We start from the raw sequence: 12,615 nt of genomic DNA, 5'->3' as shown, positions 1-12,615 counted from the left end.
CAACGCTTCTCCTCTAGGCCCCACCCCTAGATCTAAAATTCTGCCCCTTCCCCGTCCCGCCCCCAGATGCAAGATTAAGCAGCAGACCCCTCCCCCGATCCAGTCTAAGGCTCACCGTAAACTCCAGGATCCACCTCCTGCCCCGCCCCAAAACTTAATAGTCATCTCCAGACCCCACCCACATTCTTAAAGCCCCTCCCCCCTGCCAGGCTCCGCCCAGAGACCCAGCAGAAAGACCCATTCGGCCCCACCCACCTGGTCCAGGTGGTAGAGCACGGCTGACACTTCCTGGACTCTGCGCACGATTTTCTCCGGGTCGTCGGCGTCCTCCTCACGACCCGGGACGCCCCAGTACAGGGCCATCTGCCAGCGCAGAGACGGGGAGCCTTCGACCTGAGAGGAGGAAGGAGGGTTCGGCGTGAGGGACCCTCCCCACAGAGTCGGCCAGATGTTCTCTTTCCGTTTTTGGGAGCACTCAATGGGTGACTGCATGTTGAGGCCTTTCTTCTTCATCATTTTGTTTTGAGACGGAGCCTCGCCCCGTCCCCCAGGCTGGGGGGCAGTGGTGCAATCTCGGCTCACTGCAACCTCTGCTTCCTGGGCTCCAGCGGTTCTCCTGCCTCAGCCTCCCCAGCAGCCAGGACTACAGGCACCCACCACCACACCCGTCTAATTTTGTACTTTTAGTAGAGAGATGGGTTTTCACTGTGTTGGCCAGGCTGCTCTCGAACTCCTAACCTCAGGTGATCTGCCTGCTTTGACCTTCCAAAGTGTTGGTATTACAGGCGTGAGCCATTGTGCTGGGCCTAATTGTTGTATTTTTAGTAGAAACATGGTTTCGCCACGTTGGCCAGGCTGGTCTCAAACTCCTGACCTTTGAGGTCTTTCTTCGATGCCTGGTCTTTGGTAAATGCTCAAACCTTCGCTAATATTGTGGTTATTATTCTGACTTGCTTCTTTTGCTTGCAGAGAAAGGAGGCGTACCTTTCCCTGAAGGTGAAGGTTGTTGTTCAGAAATTCCCGGACCTCCTCATCTGTGTCTTTCTGGGGAGACAGGGCCAGGCTGGGTCACTCTGGAGTTCCCAGCCTCCTTCCTGACCCACAGCCCTTTCCTTCCAGGCCCAGTACCCCAGGAACTGAAGGCGTTTTTCTTGGGGCGGGGGGTCTGAGAGAAACAAGAGGATGCAGAGGTAGACAGGGGTCGGAAGGGGTCCTAGGGGGGCCAGAGGGTCACAGAGTCACCTTGAAGATACAGTAAGGATTCGAGGGGCCTCATGGGGGTTTGGGAAGAGGCAGAGGGTGACAAGAGGATTTCATCAAAGGTCAAATATGGCCAAAGAGGGATGATTGGGGGTCAGAGTGGGGCAGGGAGTCTTTGAAGATCAGAAGGGGTCAGCAGAGGTCATGGGGGGTCAGATAGGTCAACTGAGTCATTGGTTACACAGGGGCCAAAGGGGGCATCAGCAGGGTGGGGGTTCACTGGGGTTCCAGGATGGAGAGCCCTCAAGGACCAAGGTGAGGGGTCCATGGGACCCTGGAGGGCTCTCTGGGGTCCTGGCAGGACTCAGCAGTCCTGGGAGGTGCTTGAGGTCCTGAGGGAAGTGGTGTCCTGGTGGTAGCAGGGTAGCAACTGGGTGATCTTTAGGGGCCAGGGGTTAGTAGGTTGTCAGGTTGTTGGTGTGGTCCTGGGGGTAGGGCTATAGGGGTCTTGGGGCAGAATCCTGGGAGGGTTCTTTAGGGCCCCTGAAACTGGAAAGGATCGGACAGGAGGGAGATTGTCCTTGTCCCATACAAGGGGTAAGTGGGGTCCCGGGAGGCCGCCTCGACATCCCAGCGAGCTTAAGAGGTTCTAGGGCCCAGGTCCTTTGGTCTCCAGGACACTTGAGACCTCAGAAGTTTGGGTGCAGTCCTGGGGATGGGGCTCATGGATCCTGGGGAGTTACTCAGGGTCACAGGGGCTCCCTAAGGCCCTGAGAGTTCTTGGGGGCTTAATTGGGCATCAACAGGGCCCAGGGGGAGGCGTCAGCCAGGTCCTGAAGGAAAGGGATGGTGAGCCGAGGGCTCGGGGGAACCCAGACGTTCAGTCTTAGCGGGGAGGGAAGGAGGGGTCATGAGGGTCTCAATAGGTGCCAAGGGGCTTGAAGGGGCCTTGGTGGTGGGTTCAGAGGAGTCTCGGGGGCTCATCTTGTTGGGCGGGCTCTCAGGATCTCAGCAGGTGTGGCATGGTCCAGTAGTGGAGGCAGCGGGGTCCTGCAGTCCTCATGGGGGTCCCAGGGGTCCTAGAGCTTTTCTAGGTTTCAGTGGGGTTTCAGTGAGGGCCCTTAGGTCTGTGGTGCCCTGGCAATATCTTGAGTGGGGTCCTCAGGGCATCCCAGAGGGCCCAGTGAGTCCTCAGGGTCCTGGAAAAGAACTCAGTAGGGTCTGAAGAGAAGGCTCCCAGGGACCCGGGGGGTTCAGTGGGATCCTGGTTGTCCCCTAGGGTCCCAGGGGCTCAGTGGGTGCCAGGCGGCATCCTGGAAGGTTCCAAGGACGGGGCTGGGCAGGCACCAGGGCGTAGCGGGTCTTGGCCAGCGTGATGAGGTCCTGGTCGGTGGGCGCGCACATGTTCAGGCCGATGGGCAGCATCTTCTTCAGCGTGGCCACGATCAGCGACGTCTGCACGGAGTACCGGTCCCCACGGCGCTTCTTCTTCGTGCGTTCCTGGTCCGAGCCACCGGACTGTGGGGACACAGGGCTCAGCATCAGCCCAAGCCCCAATCCCAATCCCGCCCCAGCCTGTGGCCATCATCCACACCCCAGGCTCCAGTCTGGACAGCAGGCGCTCCCTCCCCAACGGCCAAGGACACCTCAATTCCGCCCCAGCCTTGCTGACCCTACACTTCAGGCCTGCAGCCGTGACTGGAGACCCTCCAGACCCAAGCCCACAACCAAAATTCCCAGTTGCTTGTTTTTTAAACAAATGTATGTTTAGAGATGGTGTCTTGCCATGTTGCCCAGGCTGGACTTGAATTCCTGGGTTCAAGTGATCCTCCTGCCTCAGCCTCCCAAATAACTGGGACTATGGGCACACACCACCGTGCCTGCCTGGCTCCAATTTCTAACCCAGGCCCATCCAGATTTTCCCCAATTCTGGGCCTATCTCAACTTCTAGCAGTCATCTTCCAGAATCCCCTAGGAACCCCAGTACAACACCCCGTCCACAGCATGCACAACCCCACACTTCACATCCCAAGACCGAGTTCTCAAGAATGAAACAAAGATGCAGGCCCACAAAGAGTTCAAGAGACAAGAGAAGTTGCAAGAAAAAGACACTGAGAGACTGAAAAAGACAAGGAGACAGGAAGACCAAAGATGCAAGACACATCCAGAAAGACCTGGAAGCAGAGACACGGGGCACAGAGTCCCACAGCCGTGTCCTGGAGCCTTGGGTGCAGACCCGGGGCCAGGGCCACCTCAGTCATGCCAACAAGAAGCCCCGATGACAAGCTTTGGGCAGAGCCACATCCACGCTGGCTGGCAACTTTGAGCATGACCCCTGTGCCAGGCACTGCTGCAGGCTACACATGCAGCTTCTCCCTGAGTCCTCGCAGAGCCCTGGGGTGGGGGCCGCTGGCTGGATGCCCTCAGAGGCTCAAAAGGATGACCCTTGGCCAAGGTCACACAGCTGACTATCAAGACAGGATTCTAACCCCAGTCCATATAGTCCAGAGCCCAAGCCTTAAACCACTGCACGGTGAGGGTGCTGCCCCCTCCCCAACCATGCGCCGCGTGCCTCTCCCACCCCCATTACCCTCGACCTCAGCCCAAGATGCTTTGGTAAAAGCTGAGAGTTGCTCTTTTTTTCTTTTCTTTTTTTTTTCAGAACAAAAGTCCAAAAAAGAAAAAAAAGAAAGAAAAGAAAAGAGAAAAGAAAAGAAGTCAAATTGCCAAAAGCCGAGGGTTGGGATGGGAATGGATGGGGGTGGTGGGGAAGGAAGGGAACGGAAGGAGGATGGGTGGGGGCTGGGAGTGGAGGACAGGGGTGAGGAACAGAAGCAGGGGTTTTCTCGGGGGTGGGGAGGAGTGCAGAGGCTGAGGGAAGAGGGCATTAGCCAAGAGACATGCGGAAGGTCCCAGATGTGGGGCTGACCTGTGTATCTCCCGCCTGCTCCACCGGACCGCAGACAGAGACAAGAAGGGTTACCCCAGCCCCGCAGAGAAGCCCAGGCCCAACTCCAACTTGCCAGCACCCCACCTCCTCTGCCCCACCTGCCATGTATTCTCTAGCTGGGCATTTCCAGGCCTTGGCTTGGGGTAGGGGTCATTTTTGGGACCTGAGGAGGGCAGTTCTGAGAAGGATAGGGAAGAAAGCAGGAGATGGGGTAATGGGGAGAGGAAGAAAGAAATGGAAGAGGGGGAAAATGGGGAGGAGGAGGGTGATGGGAGGAGAGAGAGGCTTGGAGAAGAGGAAAATGGACAGGAGGGAGATGGGAGGAGGGAGAAGATCCAGGAGGAGGAAGGAGACAGGAATGAGTGAAGAGGGAGCTGGGGAGGAGGAGGGAGATGGGAGGAGGGAGAAGATACAGGAGGAGGAAGGAGACAGGAATGAGTGAAGAGGGAGATGGGGAGGAGGAGGGAGATGGGAGGAGGGAGAAGGTACAGGAGGAGGAAGGAGACAGGAATGAGTGAAGAGGGAGATGGGGAGGAGGAGGGAGATGGGAGGAGGGAGAAGATACAGGAGGAGGAAGGAGCTGGGGAACAAGGGAGAGAAGGTAACAGGGGCTGCTCTGAGGGCTGCAGGGAATGCGCCCAGGACAGGCTGGCTGGGTGAGGACAGGCCAGGTAGGAAACCCTAGAGGGTGCTCCCGCCCTCTCTGCCAAGTGCTCCTCCCAGAACCAAGCCCCCACCTTAGCCATTTTGCTCTTGTTGTCCGCAGTCAGGAAGGACATGTTGTTGATCTCGTTCTGGACCACAAAGTTCTGCTCCTCGCGCTTGAAGTTCTGATGGGGGAAGCAGTGTTGGAGACCGGAGAGGTGAAGGCAGGCGCCTGTGGGCTGTGGCTCCTCTGGTGGTGGGGAGGGCGGTTGGGGTGGGCACTCACGTGGGACTTGGACCAGTAGATGAAGATCTCGCCCACCATCCTGAACAGCTCCTCCGCGCTGGGATTCGGCTCCGTCAGCCACTGCGCCCTGAGGTCAGCGGAGGGGAGATGAGGGAGGGGGTAGAGATCCCAGGGAAGGGGGCTGCCCAGAGAGAGATCTTGGAGGAGGAGACGGGGACCAGGAGACATCCAGTCAGAGGGATGGGGTTTCTAGGGTCTTCTGGCCATTCAGGTGAACATTTAATTCTTTTTTCTCTGGCTCAGCCTCCTGAGTAAGTGGGACCACAGGTGCCCGACACCATGCCCGGCTAATTTCTGTATTTTTAGTAGAGACAGGGTTTCACCATGTTGGCCAGGCTGGTCTCGAACTCCTGACCTCAGGTGATCCACCCCTCCTCGGTCTCCCAAAGTGCTGGGATTACAGGCGTGAGCCACCGTGCCCAACTGAACATTTAAAATGTTTTAATGATCCATTCTCTCTCTCTCTCTCTCTCTCTCTGTGACAGGGTCTCAATCTGTCAGGCTGGAGTACAGTGATGCGATCTCCGCTCACTGCAACCTCGACCTCCCAGGCTTAAGCGATCCTCCCATTTCAGCCTTCTTGAGTAGCTGGGACTACAGGTGCACGTCACCATGCCCATGCCTGGCTAATTTTTATTTTACTTTTTGTAGCAAGGGGGTCTCCCTAGGTTGCCCAGGCCAGTCTTGAACTCCTGGGCTCAAGAGATCCTCTTTCCCGGGATTACAGGTGTGGGCCACCTTGCCTGGCCTGACTATTCCTTTTTTAAAAACTTTCTCTTTGTCTAAACTTTTCATTGAAATACATAAATATAATATGTATACAAGCAATACACACACACGATACATACATATGTATTATATAACCTACATATTAAGAAGTATCGTCTTGATTAATTATCACAAAGTGAACACACTTGTGTAGCCACCACCAAAGTCAAGAAATAGGACATTTCTGGTCCCTGGAAGTACCATCATGGCCCCTCCCAGCCACTCCCCCTTCCTCCTCCTAAAAAATGATCCTTATTCTAACTTCTAGGCTAAAAACTGTTTTAAAATATTTCTTTCTTTCTTTCTTTTTTGAGACAGAGTCTCGCTCTGTCGCCCAGGCTGGAGTACGGTGGTGTGATCTCGGCTCACTGCAATCTCCGCCTCCCAGGTTCAAGCGATTCTCCTGCCTCAGCCTCCCAGTCAGGAGCACTTAGCTGGGACTACAGGTACGCGCCACCACGCCCGGCTAATTTTTGTATTTTTAGTAGAGACAGGGTTTTGCCATGTTGCCCAGGCTGGTCTCAAACTCCTGAGCTCAGGTGATCCACCTGCTTTGGCCTCCCAAAGTGTTGGGATTACAGGCGTGAGCCACCGCACCCAGCCATAAAATTTCTTTTTTTGGGGGACAGAGTCAGAATCTAAGTAGGTTCACATATTTTATTTATTTACTTGTATTAAAGAAAAAAACCCTTATTGAGACAGGATCTGTCTCTGTTGCCCAGGCTGGAGCACAGTGGTGTGATCACAGTTCACTGCAGCTTTGACCTCCTGGGCTCAAACCATCCTCCCACCTCAGCCTCCCAGTCCCAGCCTGAGGCCAAGACTACAGGTGTGTGGCACCATGCCTGACTAATTTTTGTATGTTTTCTTTTTTTGTAGAGACAGGGTCTAGCCATGTTGCCTAGGCTGGTCTCAAACTCCTGAACTCAAGTGATCCTCCTGCCTCAGTCTCTCAAAGTGCTGGGATTACAGTTGTGAGGCACTACCCCCGGCCCCAAACTTATTTTTATCTGCTCGTGAACATTAAAGAGATGGTGTAATTTGTAGTTTATTTCTTGGTTTTCTGGCTTCTTTCATTCCACCTAACATTTGTGAAAGCCAATTACATTCTGTGTAGAAACAACTTGTTCACTCCCACTGCCATGGAGTCTTCCATTGTATGAAGAAACCACAATTTGTTCATATTTACTGAGTTAAAAATGGAACTATATCCAACAGCAGAGAATGTCACATGACCACCAAGACAAAAGGGGTGAATCTATATGTCTTTTTTTTTTTTTTGAGATGGAGCCTCGCTCTGTTCCCAGGCTGGAGTGCACTGACACGATCTCAGCTCAGTGCAACCTCCGCCTCCCAGGCTCAGGCGTTTCTTCTGCCTCAGCCTCTGGAGTAGCTGGGTTTACAAGCCTGCGTCACTACGCCTGGCTAATTTTTGTATTCATAATAGAGACAGGGTTTTGCCATGTTGGTCAGGCTGTTCTCAAACGCCTGACCTCAGGTGATACACCCGCCTCGGCCTCCCAAGGCAATTACAGGCATAAGCCACCACACCTGGCCTATATGTCTTTCATGGTGTATTGTTATGTTTAAAAAAAAAAATCACAGCCAGGTGTGGTGGCTCACTTCTGTAATCCCAACACTTTGGGAGGCTGAGGTGGGTGGATCGCTTGACCCCAGGAATTCGAGACAAACCTGTGTAACATAGTGAGACCCCATAAAAATACAGAAATTAGCTGAGCATGTTGGTGTGAGCCTATAATCCCAGCTACGCAGGGGCAGAAGCAGAGGATCACTTGAGCCCAGGAATCGAGGCTGCAGTAAGCCATGATCATGCCACAGCACTCCAGCCTGGGCAACAGAGCGAGACCCCGTCTCAATAATAATAATTTAAAAAAAAAGCAAACTGTTCCTTACAGTGTTGTGCATAGTGACAAAGAAATCGACACAATCTAAGTGTCCAGCATTAGGAGAATTAAAAAAAAAAAAAAAATCACATTGGCCAGGTGTGTTGGCTCATGGCTGTAATCCCAGCACTTTGAGAGGCTGAGGCAGACAGATCATGAGGTCAAGAGTTCAAGACCAGCCTAGCCTACATGGTGAAAATCTGTCTCTACTAAAAATACAAAACTTAGCCGGGCGTGGTGGCATGCGCCTATAATCCTAGCTACTGGGGAGGCTGAGGCAGGAGAATTGCTTGAACCTGGGAGGTGGAGGTTGCAGTAGGCCGAGATTGCACCACTGCACTCCAGCCTGGGCAACGAAGCCAGGCTCTGTCTCAAAACAAACAAACAAACGAACAAAAAAAACCCCAAAACCAAAACCAAAAAGAAAGAAACAAGTGGGCTGGGTGATGTTGGGCCCATGTTCTCAAAGCTAGAAGAAACCAGGAGGAAGAGTCAGAAGGCTGGTGGAGCCAGAGCATTGGAAGAAGTTTCCAGCCAGTCAGGAGGCAGAGATCAGTTGGGGCTGGAGGACGCGGTAGGTCGGGGCGTAGGGCGGGGGGACGGCGGGGCGCCGCTGACCTGTTGTTGTCCACATAGCGGATGAGCAGCGGATACAGGGCGTACAGGTCCCGGCAGAGCACGGAGAACTCGTCTCGCACCAGCAGCTCGCCCTCCTGGGCCTCGGCCTTGGCCTCCAGCCGCAGCTGCTCCTCCTCGGACACCACCTTCCCCGCCCTCTTGCGCAGCCGCCCGATGGTGGGGATGAAGTGGGACTGCAGGAGCTCCGGCCGCGCACGGCTCACGATGGGCTGTGCGAACACTGCAGGGGCGCAGTGGGCTCCGATGCCACCTCCGGCCTCTGATACAGGCCCTGACCTCCGTTCCCAGCCCGACTCCCTAACGGCACCTCCGACCTAGCAGCTGCCATACGACCCCAGCCTGACCCTAACCTCGGACATCGTCCCTGAACACTGATCCCAGCCACAGCTCCTGACCTGAACCTACGACCCAGTCCCTATCCTGTGACCCCAGCCCGGCACAAATCCCTGACTTCTTCTGACCTCTAACAACTGAAGCCTCACCTGTTACTTCACTTTCTTTTTTTTTTTTTTTTTTTTTTTTTTTGAGACGGAGTCTCGCTCTGTCACCCAGGCTGGAGTGCAGTGGCCGGATCTCAGCTCACTGCAAGCTCCTCCTCTCGGGTTCACGCCATTCTCCTGCCTCAGCCTCCCGAGTAGCTGGGACTACAGGCACCCGCCACTTCACCCGGCTAGTTTTTTGTATTTTTTAGTAGAGACGGGGTTTCACCGTATTAGCCAGGATGGTCTCGATCTCCTGACCTCATGATCCGCCCGTCTCGGCCTCCCAAAGTGCTGGGATTACAGGCTTGAGCCACCGCGCCCGGCCTTTTTTTTTTTTTTTTTTTTTTTTGAGACGGAGTTTCACTCTTGTGGCCCAGGCTGGAGTGCCATGGTGCCATCTCGGCTCACTGCAACCTCTGCCTCCTGAGTTCAAGTGATTCTCCTGTCTCAGCCCCCCAAGTAGCTGGGATTACAGGCGTCTGCCACCACACCCAGCTAACTTTTGTATTTTTGGTAGAGACCGGGTTTCACCATGTTGGCCAGGCTGGTCTCGAACTCCTGACCTTAGGAGATCCACCCGTCTCGGCCTCCCAAAGTTCTGGGATTACAGGCGTGAGCCACTGTGCCTGGCCTGTTACCTCATCCTTAACTAGCATGACCCCTGACCCCAATCTTTAACCTCTGACCTGGCCCATACCCAGACTCTTACCTCACTATGTGATTTCTGGTCACTATGTGACCCTAAGGTCATGAATGGGCTTCTTACCCCAGCCTCTGGCCCCTGATCCCAGCTCCTGACTGCTAGCTTGACCCTGATCCACAACCTGTTTCCTTACACAAAACCTTTTTTTTTTTTTTTTTTTTTAAATAATAGGGACGAGGTTTCACCGCGTTGCCCAGGCTGGTCTTGAACTCCTGGTCTCAAGTGATCCACCCACCTTGGCCTCTCAAAGTGCTGGGATTACAGGCATGAGCCATCATGCCTGGCCCTTACATGAAACTTCTGAATCAGGAAACCTAACGCTTTGAGGATCTTTTTTCTTTTCTTTTCTTTTCTTTCTCTCTCTTTCTCTCTCTCTCTTTCTCTTTTTCTTTCTCTCTTTCTTTCCTTTTCTTTTTCTTTCTCTCTTTCTTCCTTCCTTCCCTTTTTTCTCTTTCTTCCTTTTTCTCCTTCCTTCCCTCCTTCCTTCCTTCCTTCCTTCCTTCCTTTTCTCTCTCTCTCTCTCTTTCTTTCTTTGCTTCCTTTTGTTTTGTTTGTCTGTTTTGAGAGAGTATATCACTCTGTCACCCAGTCTGGAATGCAATGGTGCAATCACAGCTCACTGCAGCCTCCAACTCCTGGGCTCAAGAGATCCTCCTGCCTCAGCCTCCCAAGTAGCTGGGACTATAGGTGTGTGCCACCACACCTGGCTAATTAAAAAAAGTTATTTATTTTATTTAAAGAGATGGGGTCATGCTATGTTACCTAGGCTGGTCTCAAATGGCTGGCCTCAACTGATCCTCCCACCTTGGCCTCCCAAAGTGTTGGAGTAACAGTTGTGAGCCACCATGCCCGGTTGACCCCTGGCCTTTTGACGCTGAAAAAACCTACACTCTGACTCCTCCCAACTCCCAGGGGACCATGGGTCTCCCTTTCAGACCATCTGGCCAAGGGAACCCAGGCCGCTGACCCACCCCTCAGACGCCCAGTGCCCCCGACCCACCAGCCAGCCGCTTCATCCAGGAGGCCTCGTCAATGCCCAGGTTGTTGACGATGATTCTCAGGATGTTCCCCAGCAGGGAGTTGAGGTGGTCGGAGGTGACAGCTGTGCAGGGTGGGGGGGCGCCGGCGGGCAGGGCAGGAGGGGGTGCCTCGGGCCCGCGCTCCCACCATCGGGGCAGGTAGCTGCAGAGCATGGGCAGCGCGATCTCAATGACGTGCGGCATCTCCGTGTAGCGGGCCCCTGACTCGGCCAGCCCCCCGATGTCTGCCATGAGCCGCTCCAGCACCGGGATGTCAGGACACATCTCCTCCACACTGTTGGGGAGCCCCAGGACTGGGGTACAGGGAGGGGGGCAGGGAATGTCAACCGATCACCCCCAGACCTCAGTGCCCTGGCCTTCCCCACAATACATCAGACACCATTGAATTGCCACCCCCCAAACCAGTCTCCCAAACCCTATTCCTCCCATCTCACCCTCCAGCCCAACTACCTCTCCCAACCCTCACACTGAAACTCAGTGGCCCTGCAAACACTTCACAGCCCCGAGCCTGTCTGCTGCCTAAAATGTCACCCCTAGAAACCTTCCCTCCTAAAATCTCCCACATCCCAAGCCCATTCCCCTCATCCCTACAGTGCAGCATACTCCAAAAGAGACCTTTTCCAACCCCACCCCGTCCCCCGGCGTCGTCTCTGAATCCCACACCCAGTTCACTCCCTGGAAACAGACAACCTGTCACTGGCTCACTCGCTGACTCTGGGCCAGGTACCCATTCTGGGAGCACAGCTGACCAAGAAGACGAGCTTCCTGCCCTGGAGCGTATATTCCCCCCAGGTCCACGCCTCATTCTAGCCTCTGGACCCAGAACTCAGAGGACTTTTGTCTATTTTATCTGTTCACTGCTGAACCTCAGGTGACTAGGACAGCGCCTCATATGTCATAACTGCTCAATACATATTTGCTGAATGAAGGAATGAACCCATGCCTTCCCTCAATCCTCTCATGGTCAGATACCCCTCACCCTATGTCTCCAAGCTTGACGATGCCCTCAAATGTCACCATCACTAAAATAAATTCCACAGCTCCAAATTCCATGGATGGGGTTTTGCTATGTTGCCCAGATTGGTCTTGAACTCCTGGACTCAAGCAATCCTCCTACCTTGGCCTTCCAAAGTGCTGGGATTACAGGCGTGACCCACTGCGCCTGGCCACCAAGTGCTATTTTTCTTAAACTTTATCAATGGATTCTCGTTTTAAAAATCAAATTAATCTCCTAATGCTCCCCACGTAATGGCCTTGAAATGCCCCCAAACCATAAACTCTGGGGTTCCTGAATGTGTGGCACTCCCAACCTGGGGAATCCTCAGCCGCTCACAGCCCAGCCCAGCCACACTACCCCCAAATTAGCCTCTTCCCAAGGCCCTGTGCTGGGGAGACCCAGATCCCCGGCACTGCTTCAGCCCCACACAGCTTACTGGCCCGCTCTCGGGGAGACTTGGTGGTGTACACGGAGCAGGCGTTGTACTCGTTCAGCTGCGGCTCCAGGAACGCCACCGGCATGGCTGCTGCCAGACGGGCCAGGCACTCCCCGAGGGCTGGCCGAAGCCTGGAAGAGGGGGCTGTGTATAGCTGCCACGTGTCCCCCTCTTTCGGGTCCTGGGTCCCAGCCCCATCTCCATAGAAACGGCTCCTCCCAGAACCCTTTGGGACAGAGCTGCCTTTCATCCATGTGTGCTACTTGTTTTGTTTTTTTAAGACAGGGTCTCGCTCTGTCACTCAGGCTGCAGTCCAGTGGCCTGATCTTGGCTCACTGCGACCTCGAATTCCTGGGCTCAAGTGATCCTCCCACCTCAGCCTCCTGAGTCGCTGGGATTACAGGCATGCACCATACCATGTCTAACTAGTTAAAAAAAAAAAGTTGTTTTTGTAGAGGTACAGTCTCACTATGCTGCCCAGGCTGGTCTCGAACTCCTGAGCTCAACTGATTCTCCCATCTCGGCCTTAGGAGTAGATGGATTT

At 54.2% G+C, this 12,615-nt stretch overlaps 1 protein-coding gene across 2 annotated transcripts in view; it reads right to left on the bottom strand.

Annotated features, from left to right (window-relative positions):
- The window catches only part of RYR1 (ryanodine receptor 1), a 158,969-nt gene that overhangs the window by 60,741 nt on the left and 85,613 nt on the right, over positions 1-12,615 (bottom strand). The window contains exons 65-73 of one of the 2 annotated variants that reach the window (XM_028840010.2): positions 12,072-12,202; positions 10,599-10,931; positions 8,393-8,633; positions 5,082-5,169; positions 4,888-4,980; positions 4,130-4,144; positions 2,548-2,718; positions 985-1,044; positions 256-393 (exon numbers count right to left, since the gene is read on the bottom strand). In XM_028840010.2, coding sequence (XP_028695843.2) covers positions 256-393; positions 985-1,044; positions 2,548-2,718; positions 4,130-4,144; positions 4,888-4,980; positions 5,082-5,169; positions 8,393-8,633; positions 10,599-10,931; positions 12,072-12,202 — 1,270 coding nt within the window. The remainder of the gene's footprint in view (positions 1-255; positions 394-984; positions 1,045-2,547; positions 2,719-4,129; positions 4,145-4,887; positions 4,981-5,081; positions 5,170-8,392; positions 8,634-10,598; positions 10,932-12,071; positions 12,203-12,615) is intronic. The other variant, XM_028840012.2, reaches the window with a different exon arrangement.

The sequence above is a fragment of the Macaca mulatta genome, chromosome 19 (assembly GCF_049350105.2).
Source record: "Macaca mulatta isolate MMU2019108-1 chromosome 19, T2T-MMU8v2.0, whole genome shotgun sequence".
Taxonomy (NCBI): domain Eukaryota; kingdom Metazoa; phylum Chordata; class Mammalia; order Primates; family Cercopithecidae; genus Macaca; species Macaca mulatta.
The sequence above is the reverse complement of the archived record's forward strand: the minus strand, read 5'-3'. Positions and strand labels throughout refer to the sequence as shown.